Genomic DNA, 19,522 nt, shown 5'->3' with positions numbered 1-19,522 from the left:
CCCAGTGCCAACTATAAACAGGCTAGCCAGGCCACCATCAAGCCCCAGCCCATCAAGACCCAGCTGCTCCAGACCTCCCTTGGGCTTCCTGCAGGACAGCCTGGGTGCTACCAAGAGGAGACAGTGCTCTGGGCATCCAGCAGGGAAACTCCTCCTCAGGCTTGGAGCTCAAACCTGGCTGGCTGCAGGGAAGGTGCTACCACAGGCAGCAACTCCTGGGGGGTGGGGTGGCTGCGGAAAACGCCCCTTTTTTCCAAGCTGAAGGGGTGTGTGGGAAACTCTTGGGCTTTTCCAACTGCTCCTGAGACTTAGCCAGCAGTGGGTAAGAGAGCCGATCTTGCCCCACAGCCCACACTGTGGGGCCCCAGTTTCAGAAATAGTGCGGTTGATCCTTATGTATAATGATCTCCGATGAAGTAAGTCAAAGAACAATCTGCACAAGTCACCCCGATCTATCAGCAGCGCTTATCTTTGGGTGGGGGAAGAAAAAAACTGGAAAGGGGTGGGGGAGCGCTCCCTTTAACTCTGTATGCTGCTATATGTTGAGGAGTTTTACAATGACAAGGTATTTATGAGTGGCTCGAGAAATTTTTTTAAATGCTAATTTTTTTTTAAAGTTGATGATATTGAAAAGTAAACTCCCTTCCTCCTCCCCCCAAATTAGAATGGCTGAAAGGGTAAGTGGATGGATAGAAAGCATAAATCTGCTGCCTTTTACAATGTCGGTTTGGGGAGGTGTTGGGGTCAGAAAGCTGGGTTCTTGGGTTACCTCTGAGAAAAGTTTCTCCAGAACTCCCTTTTCCGTGGCACAGCCCCCCTTTTTGCCCCACGTCCAGGTTCTGGCCTTGTGAGGCAGTCTCCCCACAAGGTGGAGATGTTTAGTTATCCAAAAGGGCAGATGTATTATAAAAAGGGAAAGGAAAGTAAAAGATGCTTGCATCGACACAAGTGGGCAGAAAGAGCGGCCCCTGGAAGGGACAGGTTTGTTAAAAGAGAGGCCTGCACAGCCACAGGCAGACAGCCTTGGGAGGAGAGCTGCATCTTGCTAGTGCAGAAATTGTACTGATACAGGGTTTTTCTCTTTGGGAGGGGCTCATTCCTTTGTGGAATTGTTAATTGTTGTTGGATAAATTACTTCTAGGGTGTGACTAGGTAGGTTCTCTACAATGGCCTTCAATCTCCTTATCCCCACCTCTGGTCTGCACCTTGGGGTACTCCTATACCATCTGATACTTGCTGTGCAGTTGTCCCTGAGGGCTTTCATTCTTATCACTAGTTTAATGACTACGTTAATCATTTCTACCACCACCTCCGGTTTCTGGTCTTGTGATGCCAGTTTCTGATCTTGTGGTACCTCTTTCCTTCATTTTCTGCTCTTAACCTCTGTCATTACCTATCGTCCTATTAGTCCTCATCTGCAAGTGCTTACCCTGAGGAAGTGCCTGGGAAGTCCTTGACATTGTTCTGCTGCCCCTGCTTCCCTGGGCCATGGGTGTGAGGGCTGAGGGGGTTCATTGGAAGCAGAGGAGCCCCACAGGTGGGTACCAGCCGTGCCACAGCCTTGGCCTTCTGCAGGGGAGTTGAGAGCTAAGGAGCATGACTGGGGACCGGCCTGGCTCAGCCTGCATGTCTTCCCTGCAACACCCTGCACTGGGCATCTCCTGGTTCAAGTCCTGCCTCTTGGAATATGAACCTTAAACTCTAGTCTACCATTTTTGTAATTGGAGGGTTCTAGCAGCCAGAGAACCATTTGTTTTTTGGATGTTGTTAATGAGTTTGGGGTAGAAAAAGGAGGTAAGCATTAGAATGGAGCTGAAGTGTTCTGAAGGCAACTCCAGGAGGGTTACTAGATGTCAGTGAAAAATTCTAGGTAGGAGGAGCTAGGAGTTAGTGAGTTAGGGTCACTTATGGAGATCAAAGAAAAGAAAAAAAACACTCCAGAGTTACTTGGCAGAGAGGAGGGACACATGAACTTGAGAAATATCCGTGGAGGGTTTTTAAATAGTTTGTTAAGAGATGTATAATGTACACTCTTTTACCATCTCCCCGATACAATCTGCAAAATCTATGTTGCTTGTTAAGATTTTCTGAGTGGAGGGCCTCCCCGGTGGCGCAGTGGTTGAGCGCTGGGTTGCGAAGCTGCCCGCAGCCTCTGCAGCACCGGTTCGATCCCCGGCTGCTCCCCAGCCACCGGAGGAGGGTCCCACGTGGCGCGCAGACCTCTCCTGCCGCCCGCTGCTCCCCTCAGCAGTGTACTTCAGTCCTTCTGCCTGCTCTGCTCCCCGCTCTGGCTCTGGTGAATTCTCTCACCCTCCCGCACTTCTGACTGTACCCAGTGCTTGTATAAATAAATAAATCTTTAAAAAAAAAAAAAAGATTTTCTGAATGGATTTCATAGAAAACTCTAAGAGATGATGAACTCTCCGTGAGATGTTAGATAATCCTAAAGGCAACTCCCACAGAAAGTGGCACTGGAATGAGGGTACAGGTAACCTGGGTTTCTCATATCTAAAGCAAATCATTCTTACCTGACTTCAGTGTTCTGGTCCTCCAGCCCCCAACATGGGTCCCTTCTGACACCACAATTGCAAGAAGGTTTAATTTTTGTTTAAAGATCCAAATTGCCTTGTAAGAGACAAAAAAATGGATAAAAGGTATTTTTCTGAATAAAAGAGTCTATAGGAAAGAGGAGGAACTGGAACAGAAATAACAGATTGTCTGCAGGAAAGTTAGTTACTTTGTAGTTGACAGGTGAGAGGCCTAGGCTGAGATGGAGGAGTCTGAGAAGAAGCTATCATGGCTGCACCAACGGCTTCAGCAGGGAGTAAAGTCCCCTGGCTGGTTGATAGAGGTGGGTGGCAATAGATGAGACTTCTGCTTCTGAATCTTGGGCATTGGTCTCTGGAGGGTAACTTTGCTTCCACTGACTGACCAGGTAATGTGGGAACTAGAGCAATAAATATAGACAGCCCTAAAAAAAATTTAAAAAAAAATAAAAATACTTGTTCTTGCACCACTGGCTATATATATTCAATAAAATAACCTCACAGTTCTAGAAAATAAATAAATAAATAAAGCCCTAACTCTCAGTTCTGATGCTGATGGCCCATATGGCCTTGCTGAAGGAGGGGAGGACAGGGGCTGTTTCTGGGAAATGGTGCAGATGAGAAACCTGACAACAGCACAGCCTGGAAAACCCAGATTAAACAAACTCTAGGGACAGCATTGAGAAAGAAGGCACGGCTGGAATGGGTCAAAGAAGCAGTGCTGCCCCGCCTGGGTGATGATATGGGTGGTGAACAGTGGGTAGGTAGGGGGGCCTCCGTCTTTCTGCTGTCTACCTCCCCCTGGCTCTCTCCTGTTCTGGCTGGCCATTCACTATGCGTCTTCAAAAATGAAGGCCCTTTAGTTCCTCCTTGCAGGGGACAGCTCTAGGGCTGTCCACAGTCACCAGTTGTACCACAGTCCATGTAGTTACAAGATAGCAGCTGATAAGAGGAGCAGCAATGCAGCCCCGCAAAGTCAGTGTCAGCTTGTGATTTCCGATTCAGTTAGACCAGAACTGATAAAGATAGGGAGCTGCCCTCACTGGCCACATTGCTCGACTGCTGCTGAGTCCTGAACCTGTACAGGCTGAGTTTTCGGTCCCTTTATTATGTCCTGGAATTACTCATTTCATTCACCCATTCACTCAACCATTCATTCATTTGCTTCGTTTAACAAGCCAAGTATTCTCTTAATATTTTGTTACCCTGTGATGGGTGGATTATAAGATCTAGCCTCTCCTTTCCCAGAACTTATTGTGGGTGGAGTGGGGGACGAAGCAGACATGTGACCTGAGAACTCTCATACAAAGATGCAAGATAGAATGTGATTCAAGTCACAAGAGGCAGGATGGGGAGGGAGTCAGAAAAGTACTTATGGGAGAAAGAAGGAGACAGAATCATAGAGTAAATGATCTAAATTTATGGATTTTTCTGTTTTCAAGTGGTCTGTTCTATAAAAATAAGGAATGGAACAAAACCATTCAAGCTGTTGTGGTAAAAGACCAGCAACTTCTCCTTCTGTGACAAGTGACAGAAACCCAACACAAACAGGCTTTATCAAAAAGGAGGGAGTGTATTGGGTCACATAGTGGAACAACTTTAGTAGATCAAGGGGTCAGGGCTTCAGGTACAGCTGAATCCAGGTGTTCAAATAGTGTCACCAGCGATCTGTCTATATCCAGACCGATTAGGTCAGGCAGGAGGAGAACTTAGGATCTGTGAGCATTTCAAAGGTCTAAAAATGCCTTGAAGTTCTTCATAATTGTTTGGCTTCAAAATGTAAGTAGAAGAAAGACTGACAAAATAGCAAACGTGTCATTTGGCGGTGATGTGCTTTCACAGTACTGCTTCCCTGGTTCTGCTGTCTGCTAGTTGCATTGAGAAAAAAGGCAAGGCTGGAATGGCACAGCTGCAGTCTGGAGACGGCACAGCTGCTCAACTTCTCTAAGAAGCTATCTTTGATGCTCTTGGCTGTCCTCTTCTCCTGGACTCTCTCTCTGCCCCCAGCTTTGGAAACACTCCACTTTTCCTCCTGCTTCCCTGACTTGTTTTTTGCTCTTCTCTGTTGAACAGAGGATAACTAGGGGTGAGCCAGAAGAAGCGTTGGGAAAAGAATCCTACACAGGATTGTAGAGGATTGTAGAGGAACTGTGATTGTTGAGAATGTCAGAGAGGGGTTAGAGTGAGGAAACACAGCCTGAGTTTGGAGAGTAAGGAAGTACTAGATCAAGAAGGGCCTTGCAAGTCACTCCAAGGATTTTGGTCATTTTCTTGAAGGAAATAGGGAGGCACTGAAGGTTGTAACAAGTATAATATTATCAGAATTGTGTTTCACCATCAGAATGAGAGCTTTGACTGAGAAGAGGAGGGAAGATTAGAGGTAGATGTCAGACAGATGCAGTACTTCAGGAGAAAGACATCAGTGGCTTCATGAAGCAGTGATGGTGTGCAGATGGAAAAAAGGGGGTTGATTCGTGAGATATTGAGAGGACTTGGTGCTGGTTAGTGTAACCAGAATGAAAGGGAGGTGTTGAGCATGAAGACCAGGTTTTTGCTTCTGAGGTAAAAAACAGAGAAGTGGGTGCAGAAGGGGAAATGATGAGCGTATTTTTTACACATTGAGTTGGAGGTGCTTGAGAGCACTCTGGCTGACAATGTCAGGGTGGGGGGCAGGGACAGTTGGTGAGTTCAGGAGAGAGGTCAAGTCTCCCAGCATTACTAGGAAATTAGCAAATTAGCACCAGAGAGGGGCCCTATGGAGGTGCCCCTCCTGCCTGGTTGGAATAAAGAAACTCCAGTGACCATAGATGACCACAGATGCTTCTTTAGAAAGCAACCTCATGGCAGGATGTGTTCTGGGAGGAGCTTTGAGAGCCATGGGGAAGGGAAAGGAAGAGGAGGGGACAGGCCAATGTGACACTAGGCTTTTCTCTGCAGATCCGGAGACGGCACAGCTGCTCAGCTTCTCTAAGACCCTGGGTTCTTGGGACTGATCGCCCCCCTGGGCAGGACTATGAAGATCTAATCTGGGAGCTGAGCTGCAGCAGTCAAGCTAAGGTACTGTGCTGGCTGGGACTGGGAGGGAGTTGGGAGAGGTAGATCTGAGCAGAACATGTGGAGGGATGCTGGAAGGGGAGCCCGTGGGGGCAGGGGGCGGCGAGACACCCCTAGCTCTTTGGAACCCAAGGCTCGTCCTTCTGAGGAGGGTTATCTTGATGTGGGGGCCACTAGAGTCACTGCCAAATTAAGATAATTCATTTTCAAAAGCGGGAAGGACATGGGACTCTGTGAGAAATCTCTTTCTTCTCTATATCCTATAAATGCCAATAATAATAGGACTAATCAAACATGCCTAGTGCTGCAGAGTATACTCACTCTCCCATTAGATTCTCAGGAGCAATTGGAGGTAAGGTGAATGAATCTTAATGCCCATTTCATAGGTCAGAAGACTGAGGTTTAGAGAGATACAGCATCTTGCCAAAGATTTCAGAGTAGGTAGCAAGGCACAGGACTCAGAGAGAATCTTCTGGGTTCCTAGGGTGCTCCCTTTTGGGGACATCATCTGAGGAAGTTGGTGATTGTCGTGCTGATCTGGATTGACCATCTTCCGCATGGGCGGCCAGGGTCTGACCAGATCTCCATTCTTGAGAAGCTGACCACGTGATTGAGGGGTTGAGACACTGTGAGTAACTAACATGGAAATTTTGGTGTGCCTGCCCTCAGGGAGGCAAGGTGAGTGCACAGGGGAAACGCCATTAGGTGCAGGATCAGGGAGGACTTGGCAGAAGATGGCACCTGAGCCTGGGAGAAGGTTTGTATGCAGAGGTGAGGTGACAGGCATCCCAGTGAGCAGAACAAAGTGCACAAACCCAAGAGTGGGAAAGTGGGTAGGAAAGCCGGGAGGAAGAGAGAGAGCTGCCAGAGATTCCATCTGACTGCTAAGGATGTACAGGCATAGGCATGTCGGTTCCATTTCTTATTTCAGTTCTAAGTGGATTTTGAATTTCGTCTCATTTAGTCCCCTCACGGGGTTACTGTGAAGTATGTGCTATAAGGGCTCCTTTAAAAACAGAGCAGCTGAGGCACAAATGTTTTAAGCAAATAGCCCAAGTCGCCATGGCAACAGAGAGCCTTGGCACCAGGCAGCCCAGTATCAAATGTGATCGATCTGCTTAGCCACTTTACTGCCCAACCTCTCACCAGGGCCAAGCTCAGATAACGTGGTAGACGTGAATGCCAGGCTGCATGCATCTCCATCTGGCCCCGGGACTCCCAGTCTGTTTTTGAGCCTCATTAGATTCCTCCCAGGCTCCCTGCCTCGGGGAACAATGCTTCCCTCCCTCGTTGCCCCCACCAGACTGCTTCTCTCACATCCAGGTGTTTCCTTCCCCGTCAATGGCAGACACAATAGCGGAAACAGGCTGGCCAGGGAAGCTGAGCCCTCATCTACCCGGCCCCTGGGAATCTCGGAAGCCCAAGTGGGCCTGGTGATGAGTTTTAAGGTTGAGGAGAGATAGGATGCAGGGGGGCAGTCCTGGGAAACTCTATCTTTTCTTCCCAGTTTTAGTCTGGAAGGGATGGCCACAGGGAAGTTTGGGTGGCAAGTTCTTTTGTCTGCACAGCGTGGGCTAGGATCCAAGAATGGGGGTTAGGGTGCTGGGTTGGGCAGGGTTCATCAGAAGCTGGGTTCTTCATTGTTGAAACACTGACTCTGGGCCAGGTCCTCTCATATCCTCCTCTAAATCCTGCTTTCTTCTGTCCTTCCCCAAGGACTAAAGTCTTTCCCAAGTTATCTTGCACCACCTGTGGGTAGCAGCTGCTGCAAACAGGCCTCCCCACAACCTTGTCTGCTTCCTCCTGCTGCACCTCGCTGAACCACCTCTGGTCCTGGAGTTATTTCCCTCCAAGGTAGGGGCTAGCTGTGTGTTTGTACCTGCCAAGGGAGTGTTCCTTGTGAATGTTCTGTTTTTTAAGAATGCCCTCTGAATTCCAATTCATTCGTGATTCTTTGTCGTGGGTCTCATATCTGTCAAGAAGTTGGAAGGGTGTGAGATTTCATTCTACTTGTAACAACCAAGTTAGCCTGCCACAGTTTCAGAAAACACCAGATTCTAGATGTGTTACTCAAAGCACAACAACTAGCATGAATGTTAAGCTTTTGGTTTCCCCTTGCCCCCCAAATGTCATGGGGACAGCAGAGGCTGTGTATCATAGCCCTGAACTTAGGAAACTCCAGTTTCCACAATGGGCTATTATAAGCAAACTTGCCCAACCTTTGATCTGGCTGAAGACGCTGCCTCTACTATACCAGACAGCAAATAAAACAGCCCTCTGCCCTGAAGGAAGACACTAGCTCTCTCTTCTGAGGCTGTTCACAATACAAATATTCTTGAAGAGGTGATATGGAACAAAAGTTCTCAAGGCGTGCACAAACACAAACCATGGAGGATTATCTCTCAACACCCTCCCACTGTTCCCGTGCTATTACATTCCTGCCACACTTGAAAGTCTCAGCCACCTCTCACTTCAGAGCTTGGCCCCAGTGATGCCTTTCCTGGGACTGTGTTTCTTGTAGAGTTCACCTGTCTTGCTGATTTCCTCCTGCAGGTTTCTATTCAGTTATACCTTTTCAGTGAAACCTCCCATCACATTTTTTTTTAAAAAAAGATTTATTTATTCATGCATACAAAAACCAGGGTACAAGCCAGATGTGCAGGAGGGTGAGAGGACCCACCAGAGACAGATTGGGGAACAGAACTGGCAGACAGACCAAACATACTGCTGAAGGGAGCAGTGGGCGAGAGAGGAGAGGTCTGCCGTGCCATGTGGCTATCTCCCTGGCTGGCCAGGATCAAACCCAGCCTGCAGAGGCTGCGGACAGCTTCACAACGCTGTGCTCAACTGCCTGTGCCACCAGGGAGGCCCTCCCATTACCCTTTTAAAAATTCTACCCCCAGCTCTGGAACTCAACATTCCCCTTCCCAGTCTTATGGGCTTCTTACATCAGCATCTAAAAGAGAAGTCTTTAAAAAAACTTATTGAAGTATCACTTCAAAAATACAATTTAATTATTGTGTGTGTTCTCTGTCCTTTCCATCCTTAATACATACCCACTAGAACTGATGGATATGCATACACAGTGGAATTTTACTGAGCAATCAAAAAAGATAAACTCATGAATTTGCAGCAACATGGATAGAGTTAGAAAGGATAATGCTAGGTGCAATAAGTCAGAAGGAGAAAGATAAATACCAAATGATATCACTAATATGTGGAATATAGAGAGACCAAACTAAGGGTTAGATAAAGACAAGCTTAAAAGCCAGCCCTTGAAAGCTGACTATAGAAATGAAGCATCTAGAGGGGAGAGGGGTTGGGGAAGGAGTAAGAAAGAGGGAAGGAAGCACAGTGGACTATGGTGGTAGACTATGGGTGATTTGGTGCTGGGTGCCCTATGGTGGCAACCCAATGGAGAAGATTCTAATGTCATCTCAATTTAAAAAATATTTAGGGCCTCTCTGGTGGTGCAGGGGGTTGAGAAAACCTTCAGAGGCGTATTCTAGAGCTTAAACAGGCAAGCTTTATTTCCTAAGAAATTCATCCCATTCCTGGAGTAAAGACAAATGAGGTGTTGATGCATTTTAAGAATGACCTGAGTTCTGCTTGTTTCCATTTCCTGTCTCAGAGCAACTTTGCCCCCCACCAAGGCTCTCCCCCACACTGGTGCGGTCAGCAGCCCCAAAGGACAGGAAATAGATTACAGAGGTCCCTTGTGGAGAAGCAAGGGGGCCCTCACAAAGCATGCCCAGCACCTGCACAAAGATAGTTGAGCACTGAAGAATGCTTCGTGAGTAAGTGACAGAATGAGCGAATGAATGAATGAATGAAGCTTTCTGATAATGACTATTAGTTTAAACTTTGTAGAATTTTGTTTTCAATTAAAAATCAATCCAGAACACCCTCAGCTTTACACAGTAACTCCTGACACATGTGATCCTCTTTTGGTTTGCATCTCATGATTTCTTCTCCTTTGAGGCTGAGCATTCATTTTATTTCACTAGGGCAGTGGATGCTCTGAGCTTTGAAAGCATGGAAGAAGGGATGTTAAGGCTAAGGAGGTGGCCACACACCCAGGTTGAGATCTGAGCTCTAGGCCTAGTTTCATCATTCAATGGCCTAGTGACTTTTGGAAAGACACTTTACCTTTGTTCACTCATCAAATATTTGTCAAAAAAATTTATTCATTTTCTACTGAATGGCCAAAACTTCCCTAGATGATGGAAATGCTATAGTGAATAAGACACAACAGAACCCAGGGTTTGGTGTACTCACAATTGATACAGTTGCCAAGAAAACCAATCATACACAGGACAATTTCCAATACTGATAAATGATAAGAATAAAATAAAAGACGTGCTAGATCACTGCCAGGTAAGCTATTAGAGTGATGAGAATAGATCGCTGTAAGGAGGTGACATTTAAAATGAGACCTTTATACTGTGGGGAAAACTGAGGGAAAGGCAGAGGTATGCAAAGGCCCTGAGGTAGGTCTGGACTTGGCAAATTGAAGCCATACAAAAAGACACGCATGAGGTGAGAGGATGGCAAACCAGAGGGAGAAGGGGAAGAGGCGAAGCTGGAGAGGAATTCTTGGGCAGAGTGAGGACCTAAGAGATGCCATTGGAGGGCTTTAATCAGAGACTGGATGGTAGAAGAGAACAGTGACCCACTGGGGGCACTGCAGTAAGCAAAGCAAGAGAGGCTGGTGACTTGGACCCAACAGGTGCCATGGGGCTGAAGCAGTTGTCACTACCATCATTCTCCACAAACACGCAGTTAAAAGAGGGTAACTTGGGAACTTAACTTTCTGGGTCCCCTTTGAGAAGCTTCTCTTAGCCCCTCCCCCACCACCACTGGATATGGGGTTGGGACCTGTCCACCTGTGTGGTAACTCTGACCGCAGTGTTGCCACTTTCCACCTGTCCCCCTAGTGTAGGAACCACCCGAAGGCAGCCAGTCTTCATTCAGGGCCAGATTTTCATTTTGAATTTTCTTTTTAAAAAAATTAAATTTATTTATTTATTTTCTTACATCCTTGTTAATTTTGGGATAGTATTTGTCTTCTCCCCTCAGGTTATAGTCCCGTAGTTCTCCCACCACCATTGCACCCGCGATGCATTTTTTTTTTAATGTTCTTTCTAAAATTTTTTTTTACATCATTGTTCATTTTTAAACAATATTTGCTTCCCCCCCACCTCCCTCGGGTGTAGTCCCCATAGAATTTCCTTCCCCAAGGCACCCGTGCACCATCACCTCAGTCCCCTGTGCTCCTCCCTCCCTCCCTCTGCTGCCTCTCCCTCCTCCTCGCCTGCAGGATGTCTCTGGTTTCTAATTGTCTGTTTTTGTTTTGTTGTGTTTTGTATTGGTATTATTTTTTTACATTTATGTCTTATTTGGTTCCCTTATATTCCTCCTATAAGAGAAACCATCTGATATTTTTCTTTTTCTTTCTGACATATCTCACTGAGCATAATTCCTTCTAGCTCCTCAGTCTACTAAAAATGGAGCTACCATATGACCCAGCAATTCTACTCCTAGGGATCTATCTACCCAAAGGACGCAAAAACATTGATTCAGAAGACCATCTGTACCCCTATGTTTATTGCAGCACTATTTATAATAGGTAAAATTTGGAAACAACCCAAATGCCCACGATGCATTTTGAATCTTCATAGCTCATTCAGAGGTGGAGATCTACTCTGACCTACAACATTGTACCATCCAGCATTTTTAGAGATAGTGTGAAGGCATGGCACAGTGCTCTCTTAGTGGAGTTCTGGGTTGGTGACCTCCACGCTGGTGTTTCATCAGATGTCATGGTGCCGTGACATAGCTGACATGTGACCTGAGTGCACACCTCACAAAGATGGAGAGAGGGTCACACATGGGGAGGTGGGAACTGAAACTTGAGCTCGATCCTTCACATCCTAGTTCATCCGCCTCACAGCTCAGCAGTCTTGAGAGCTGGGAAGGGAGACAAGAGCAATTATTTTAATAGCTTTATTGTCTCTCCCTCACCCCTATTTTGCCATGGCTGTGTTCTAATGCCATTCAGCTTCACAACTTACCTTTATGTCAGTGTTCCTCTTTTGGGTACCATATGCCACCTAATAAAAATAATGTCAAACATAATATTAAGTCATCAGAAGGAGTAGAAATGTACGAAAATTAGCTGCAAGAGAATGCAGCAGAAGTTACCCCGTGCTGGTTCTAAGCCGAAATCTATGAAGGCCCAACAGCTTTCACTCATAATGGGCCCCCTCCATTTAACTTCCCATATGCCCTTACCACCACCCCATCTTCCTTGCAATCAAGATAACAGAGCGTTTGTTCTGTAGAGTTGTTCTGGGTCTGGAAGTTGTATCCTGGAATTAGTGTGTATCAGCAAGTCCTGTGTTACCTATAAAATGGTGATTGGATATGGAGGCATATTTGTATTTAGAATATACAAAGCATGCACAAAAAATGTAATGGTAAAACCAAGTTCCTGGAACCTCGGGGTGGGCAGGGGTTTGGGAGGGCAGGGGCACAGACCCCCTATGCAGTCAAAATCTGCCTACTTATCGCTGGTCCTTCATATCTGCAGGTTCCACATTTCTGAATTCACTCAACCAATATGTGCAGTTGGTGGATTAAAAAAAAAAGTCTGCGTATAGTGGATCCTGCAGTTCAAACTCCTGTTGTTCAAAGGTGAACTGTATATTGAAATGTCAGGCACCTTCCCACCCCAGTTCCTCAGGGTATCCCCAGGGACAGCATGTGTCTTTCGTGTACGTGTACGTGATCTGGTTTTATAAAACCAGGAGAGGGCCTTCCCTGGTGGCGCAGGCAGTTGCGCTCAGCGCTGTGAAGCTGTCCACAGCCTCTGCAGCGCCAGTTCCATCCCGGCCACCGGCATGCGTCCCACATGGCGCAGCAGACCTCTCCTGACTCGCCTGCTGCTCCCCTCAGCAGTGTATTTCAGTCAGTCTGCCTGTTCTGTTCCCAGCTCTGTCTCTGGTGAATCCTCTCACCCTCCCACACATCTGGCCTATACCCCGGTTCTGGTATAAAGAAAAACCTTTAAAAAAAAAAAAACAAAACCGGGAGAACTTTATAAAATAATCTTGTGTTTTGGAAGATACAAGCAGTATTCTTTTTTTTTTTTTTGTAAAGTCTGGTATTGTATATTAACCTCATATCCTATGACCTCGCTAAATTCCTTATTGTTTTAGGAGAATTTTTGTAGATTCTTTGGGGTTTTCTAAGTAGATTTATCACCTGAAAATTGGGTCATATTATTTTCAAATTTTATTTGAAATTTTATTTCCTTTCATATATATATATATATATACCTCTTTCCCTTTCTTTTTTTCTTTTGTTCCTTTTTATATTGGTTAGAACTTGTAACATGTTAAATAGGAATGTTGAGGATAGATATACTTGTCTTTTCCTAGTCTTTTAGGAGATACTCTTTTATCAATGGGGTTTTTGGTTGCTGCCCTTTATCTGATTATTAAAGTTCCCTTTTATTCCTAATTTGTTCTACATTGTTATCATGAATGAGTATTGAAATTTGTCAAAAATTTTTACTGTAATAATTGTTAGGATCACATATGTGTGGTTTTTCTTTTTTAGTCTCTGTGTGATAGCTCACACTGACTGACTTTCAAAGATGGAAGCAGCCTTAACTCCTGGAATAGGCCCCAGGAGGTGATTGTGTGTTATTCTTCTTATATAATGTTTGACGTGATTTGCTATATTTTGTTGAGAAGTTTTCCATATGTGTTCAAAAGGGATATCATTTTTTTTTTCTTCCCTTGTACCATCTTTGTATAGTTTCTTTATCGGGCTAATGCTAGGCACATACAAAGCTGGAGAGTGTTCCCTCTTTGATTTTCTGAGCTCATGGATTATTGTTTAATATCCAAGTGTTTGGGGATTTTCTAGTTATCATTGTGTTTGCTGATTTCAAGTATAATCTTATTGTGTACAGATAATCTACTTAGTATGATTTCAATATTGTAAATTTGCTAAGGCTTATTTTATGCCCCATGGAATGTTTGATCTTGGTAAATGTTTCATGTACATGTGAAAAGAAGTTATAGCGCACTTCATGCTATACGTAGTAATCTATAAATGTTAGTAAACTCACTTGCTTGGTAGTATTCAGTTTTTCTCTATTCTTGCTGGCTTTTCATTTGCTAGTTCTAGCAATTCCTGAGGGAGCTATTAAATATCTCTAACTATAATTGTGGAATTGTTTGCTTAGTTTTTCCTTCCTGTATTTTTGAAGCCCTGCTATTAGGTGCTTACAAGTTTAAGATTGTTATAGCTTCTTCATGCATGGACCCTTTAATCATTAGGAAATGTTGTTCTTTATTCCTGGTAATTTTACTTGCTCTGAAATCTATTTTGTCTCATTTTAATATAGTCAAGTCAGTTTTTTTTTGGTTAGTGTTTCCGTAATAATTTTTCTTTTGTTTTTAGCATATCTATATTGCTATATTTGAAATGAATTTATGGTGGACAGCATAGTTGGTTCCGTTTTTTTAATTTAAAATTAAAAAGTTTAAAGAAAATGTCTGTTTTTTAAATGTCTGGGGTTTGTTGTTGTTGTTGTTTTCCAAAGATTTATTTACTTATTTATTTATACAAGCACTGGGCACAGTCAGAAGCATGGGAGGGCAAGAGAATTCACCAGAGCCAGAGCCGGAAACAGAACAGGCAGGAGGACCAAAGTACACTGCTGAGGGGAGCAGTGGGTGCAGCAGGAGAGGTCTGCGTGCCATGCAGGACCCTTGCCCAGCGGCCGGTGATCAAACCGGTGCTACAGAGACTGCAGGCAGCCTCGCAGCCCAGTGCTCAACCGCTGTGTCACCAGGGAGACCCTAAATATCTGTTTTTTAATGGTGTGTTCAGACCATTTATATCTAATGTAATTAATTTGCTTTTATTTAGATTTACCATTTTATTATTCATTTTCTGTTTGCTATTTTTGGTTTTTTTTCCTTGATACAGAAAAAAAAAAAGCAATAGGATTCTTCCCATGTCTTACGGTCCATAGTTCTTATAGCCAGATAGAAGAATTCTCTTTCCTCCAAATTTTAGGCACTGGCATGGCCACCATCACTGTTGCTGTTGTAACTATTGAAGGACTGCCTGGGGGCTATCACAGGAGAAAATGGAAAAGAAAAGGGGAATTGCCCCAACTTTGTAAATCTTAGGGAGCCTTTTACTTTTTTGTTCCTCAGATAAGATAAAAAGGCTTTTCCTGTAGCTATTTCTGCCTGCCCTCGGTGTGTACTTCTGTGTTTTAGGTTGCCTTTGTGTTTGGGCCAAGGTACAACATAGGTGGGAAAAGCAGAAAACTCATTGCCAAATTTTCTTACTTCAGGTACTTGTTTCCTTCTCCATTGTATCTGCTACCATTTACTTTCTAGAATTCTCAGATAGCTAGTCCATACATATTATCTAGAGTAGTTAGCTGTATTCAGGAGGAGAACTATAGTGGAGTGGACTTATTCCGTTTTAGCCAGAACTAGAATCTCCAGTGTCACATTTTCATGTTCAGTTTTCCTGACCTTTTTAATGCATATATGCAAATTTAGAAACATGCTTTACAAAATTAATGTATTAGAAATGTTAGCTGTTTTATTACCTAATGTTTAAAATGCACAATTCTGACAATTATTTTTAATTCAGTAAATATAGATAGACATAATTATTTTTAATTCAGTAGATGTAGATACTTTTTTTTAAAAAAAAAAGATTTATTTATTTATTTATACAAGCATTGGGTACAGTCAGAAGCATGGGAGGGTGAGAGAATTCACCAGAGCCAGACCGGAGAAGAGAACAGGTAGACTGATGAAGCACACTGCTGAGAGGAGCAGCGGGCAGCAGGAGAGGTCTGTGCGCCATGTGGGACCCTCACCCAGTGGCCAGGGATCAAACTGACACAGCAGAGGCTGCGGGCAGCTTCGCAACCCAGCATTCAACCACTGCGCCACCGGGGAGGCCCTAGATAGACATTTTTATGACTGCATACTACTCTACTACCCAGATTACTCAGATTCACTTGATACTCTATAGTTGGGTCTTTAAGGTTCTCCTGTTTTTTTTCCATTATAGACAGCTTTTATGATTATTGTTGCACATACTCTTTATTTATCTGTGCAATTATTTCCTTACAATAAATTCCTGTAACTGGATTTGCTTGGGCAAAAATTACTCACTTTTAAAAATTTTATACCAATTGCTCAGGTGCCTTCCTGAAAAGCTATACCAATTTCCATTCTCACCAAATGAGTAAGATAGAGAAATTTTTTTCAAATCCTCACCTACCTTGAATGTTATTTTATTTTTTCTAACTTTTGCCCATCGTATCACAGAGAGATACTCATTTCTATGATCATCAAAGGCTAAAATTATTCATAGTGCTTTATTTTGATTTGTTGAATTCAATGAATTGATAATAATTTTAAAATATTACATCTATACTTATGGTGATCCTGGTCTATTTTTTTTATTACCTATTTACCATTTTAACCATTTGTAGTATAAAATTCACTGACTCACTTGTATTTACTTGATCCACCTGCCCAGATATGAGAACTCACTTGCTTGAACCCCAAGACTTGCAGGCTGCTGAACTAGACACTGAAAATAATAACAAAAATGTGCCTTACCCATAAGATTAATATTAATATTAAAGAGCACAATAAATACATTCACTGTGCTGTTGGATCATCAGGGCTATTCATATTCAAAATTGGGTATTCATTTCCAAAATTTTCTTCATCACTCCAAACAGAAATTCTGTATCCATTAAACAATAGCTCCCATTCTTTCTACCCCCCACAGCTCCTGGTAACCTCCATTATACTTTCTGTCTCTATGAATTTGCCTATTTTAGATAAGTGGAATCATATAGTATGTGTTCTTTTGTGTCTTTCTACTTGTTGGGGGAACAGTATGTTCTGAATGAAGTCCACCCACTAACCTTTTAAGGACTCCACCTCCACCCTCATGCCACAGAGATCCCAGGTGCCGGAGGACTACAACTCCCATGACTCTTCACTTCTTGAAGCAGGGATTGCTGGGAACGAAGTGTGGAGTTATGCAGCCATGCTTGGTATAAAGCTGAACATAAGTATATGGGCCTGTAGGGGTCTTGGTTTTGCCTGCCTTTAGCATGCATCCAGGGTCCCAGCTCAGATAGTATTACTGGTAGGACTGTTGACCAATTAATCCCTTTCTCTGTGCTCCCCCTCTCCTCATTTCCCTTGTAAACAAACCTTTTACTAACCTTTCTCTGTGTGCTTATCCTTTGGTCTTGTCCTGAGTTTTATTAAGCACTTGAGTGAGGACTCACACCCAAGCCATCCCATTTCCCTTTGGGGTTGCCCAGTAACATTATTTCTCTTAACCTGATGTTTCCAAAGTTCATCTATGTTATAGCATGTATCAGAATTTTTTTCCTTTTTTGAGCCTCCCTGGTAACTTAGGGGTTAGGGCTCAGTGTTGTCACCACTACAGCCTGGGTTCGAGCCCCAGCCACGGAGCTACCCACATGGCACAGCAGACCTCTTCTGACTCGCCCTCTGCTCCCCTCAGCAGTGTATTTCAGTAGATCTGCCTGTTCTGCTCCCCACTCCGTCTTTGGTGAATCCTCTCACACCCTGCACCTCTGGCCTACACCCCAGTTCTCCTATGCAAAAATAAATAAAAATTAAAAAAAAATCTCTTTCCTCTTTCAGACTGAATAATTTTCCTTTTTCTGTATATGACACATTTTCTTATCCACTTTATCAGCTGATAAACATCTGAATTATTTCTATCATTTGGCTATTTAGAATAATGCTGCTATGAACATTGCTATGCAAGTATCTCTTACAGAATCTATGTTGAATTCTTTTACATATTTACCTAGAAGTGGAATTTCTGGGTCTATGGTAATAATGTTTAACTTCTTTTTTTCCAAAGATTTATTTATACAAGCAATGGGCACAGTCAGAAGCACGGGAGGGTGAGAGAACTCACCAGAGCCAGAGTTGAGAAATCACCATATTGTTTTTGACAGGAGCGGCACCATTTATAATTCCAGCCAGCAATGGAACAGCGCTCTAATTTTGCCACACGCTCACCAACACTTGTTGTTTTTCTATTTAAAATAGCCATCCCAATAGGTGTGAAGTTATCTTCAAGTTTTTTTTTAAGCTATCTTTACTAGATTTTGGTATCAAGAGACTCTTTCCTTCTTTTTTGCACTTTGGAATATTTCAAATAACATAGACATTTTCTTTCCTCTGAGGGTTGAAAGAACTTATCAGAGGAACTGTCTGAGCCAGATTATTTTCTCTATTTCCTCACTGATTAATAATATAAGAAACTTCTCTAACTTTTCTGGAGCCTTTTGGGTAGTTTTTGTTTTCCTAAAAAATTACGTATGATTTTTGTATTATACATATGTACATATGTATATATGACATGAAGGGTTCGGATTTTCTTTTTCACTACAAATATATATATGTGATATTTGTCATTTCTAATATTGTCTCATTGCTCTCTCTCTCTCTCTCTCTCTCTGTCTCTCTCTTAGCTTTCTTAGGTATGAATTTTTTTCTCCAAAGAACAAGCTCTTGGAATTTTTCAGAGTTCCTCTGCTTTTCAGTTGTTGTCAGGTTTGTTGCTCTAGGGAGCAGACTTTGGGAGTGCCTCCCTCAGGGGTCTCAGTCACTATGGGAGTGCCCCCTCACAGGGCAGCCGGGGGTCATGATGAGAGCATAAGCTTTGGTGCCATTGGTCTGAGTTCAACTGGTCATTCCTTTATTTCCCAGCTATATGACCTTGACTTAACCTCTCTGTGCTTTTGTTCCTCCATCTGTAGAATGGGGACAATACAGTGCCTGCTTCATAAGGTCAATATTAATATTAAAGAGTTGATCTCTGTGAGCTCTTAGCAGAGTAGCTGGCACATAGCAAAACCATATAAATATTTCTTTTTTTTTTTTTTTACATTTCACCCTTTTATTATTTTTAAGATTTTATGCTCCTTACTCAATTTTTATTATCTTTTCTAATTGAGATAGCATTGGTTTACAAAACTGTATGTGATATAGAGGAATAGGTTCACAATTCTTTTTTTTTAATACATAATCTTATTTTATTTTTAAACAATATTTGCTTCCCTCCACCCCCTCAGATTGAGTCCCCATAGAATTACCTTCTCCAAGGCACCGTGCACCATCACCCCGTGCACCATCACCGCAGTCCCTTGTGCTCCTCCCTTCCTCCCTCTGATGCCTCTCCCTCCTCCTCCCCTGCAGGATGTCTCTGATTTATAATTGTCTGTTTTTGCTTTGTTGCATTTTGTACTGTTATTACATTTTTTTTACACTGATGTCTTATTTGGTTCCCCTATATTCCTGTTATAAGTGAAACCATCCGATATTTTTCTTTTTCCTTCTGGCTTATTTTACTGAGCATAATTCCTTCTAGCTCTATCCACATTGCTGCAAATATTTCTTAAATAAATCTAAACTTCCCTCCAGCATGCTAAAAGCCTGGGTCCCCTTGGAGCCTCTCCATTCCCCATATACACTGTATACCCCTTCCCACTACTTACACGAGCTGCCTCTTCTTTTGCAGTACTACCTCTGTACAGAAAAACAACCACATAACTTTCCATTCTGCCGCCTGAGACAACCACTTCCTCCTCACATGCTGCAGGCCCCGATGGAGAGCTCAGGTCAGTATGATCAGGGGAGGGGGTCTGGGCACTTGAGAAGAATGTTCCCAGAGCTGGCGCGACTGCCGCCATCAGCCAGGCTGTGAGACTCCAATTCCAATGTGAGAATAATGACAGTAATAACTAAGAATTACTACCGAACATGAGTACTTACTGAACAAAAATGTATATAGTGCTACACTTC

At 43.4% G+C, this 19,522-nt stretch overlaps 1 protein-coding gene across 1 annotated transcript in view; it reads left to right on the top strand.

Annotated features, from left to right (window-relative positions):
• LOC119232047 (phosphoinositide 3-kinase regulatory subunit 5) overlaps positions 1-19,522 on the top strand; it is a 137,477-nt gene that overhangs the window by 73,858 nt on the left and 44,097 nt on the right. The window contains exons 18-19 of the mRNA XM_037493932.2: positions 5,484-5,603; positions 19,239-19,338. Coding sequence (XP_037349829.2) covers positions 5,484-5,603; positions 19,239-19,338 — 220 coding nt within the window. The remainder of the gene's footprint in view (positions 1-5,483; positions 5,604-19,238; positions 19,339-19,522) is intronic.

Source organism: Talpa occidentalis, unplaced genomic scaffold (genome assembly GCF_014898055.3).
Source record: "Talpa occidentalis isolate TD23 unplaced genomic scaffold, MPIMG_talOcc4v2.1 talOcc4.7, whole genome shotgun sequence".
In the NCBI taxonomy this organism is placed as follows: Eukaryota; Metazoa; Chordata; class Mammalia; order Eulipotyphla; family Talpidae; genus Talpa; species Talpa occidentalis.
Note: the sequence above shows the minus strand (reverse complement) of the source record. Positions and strands in the feature narration are given on the sequence as shown.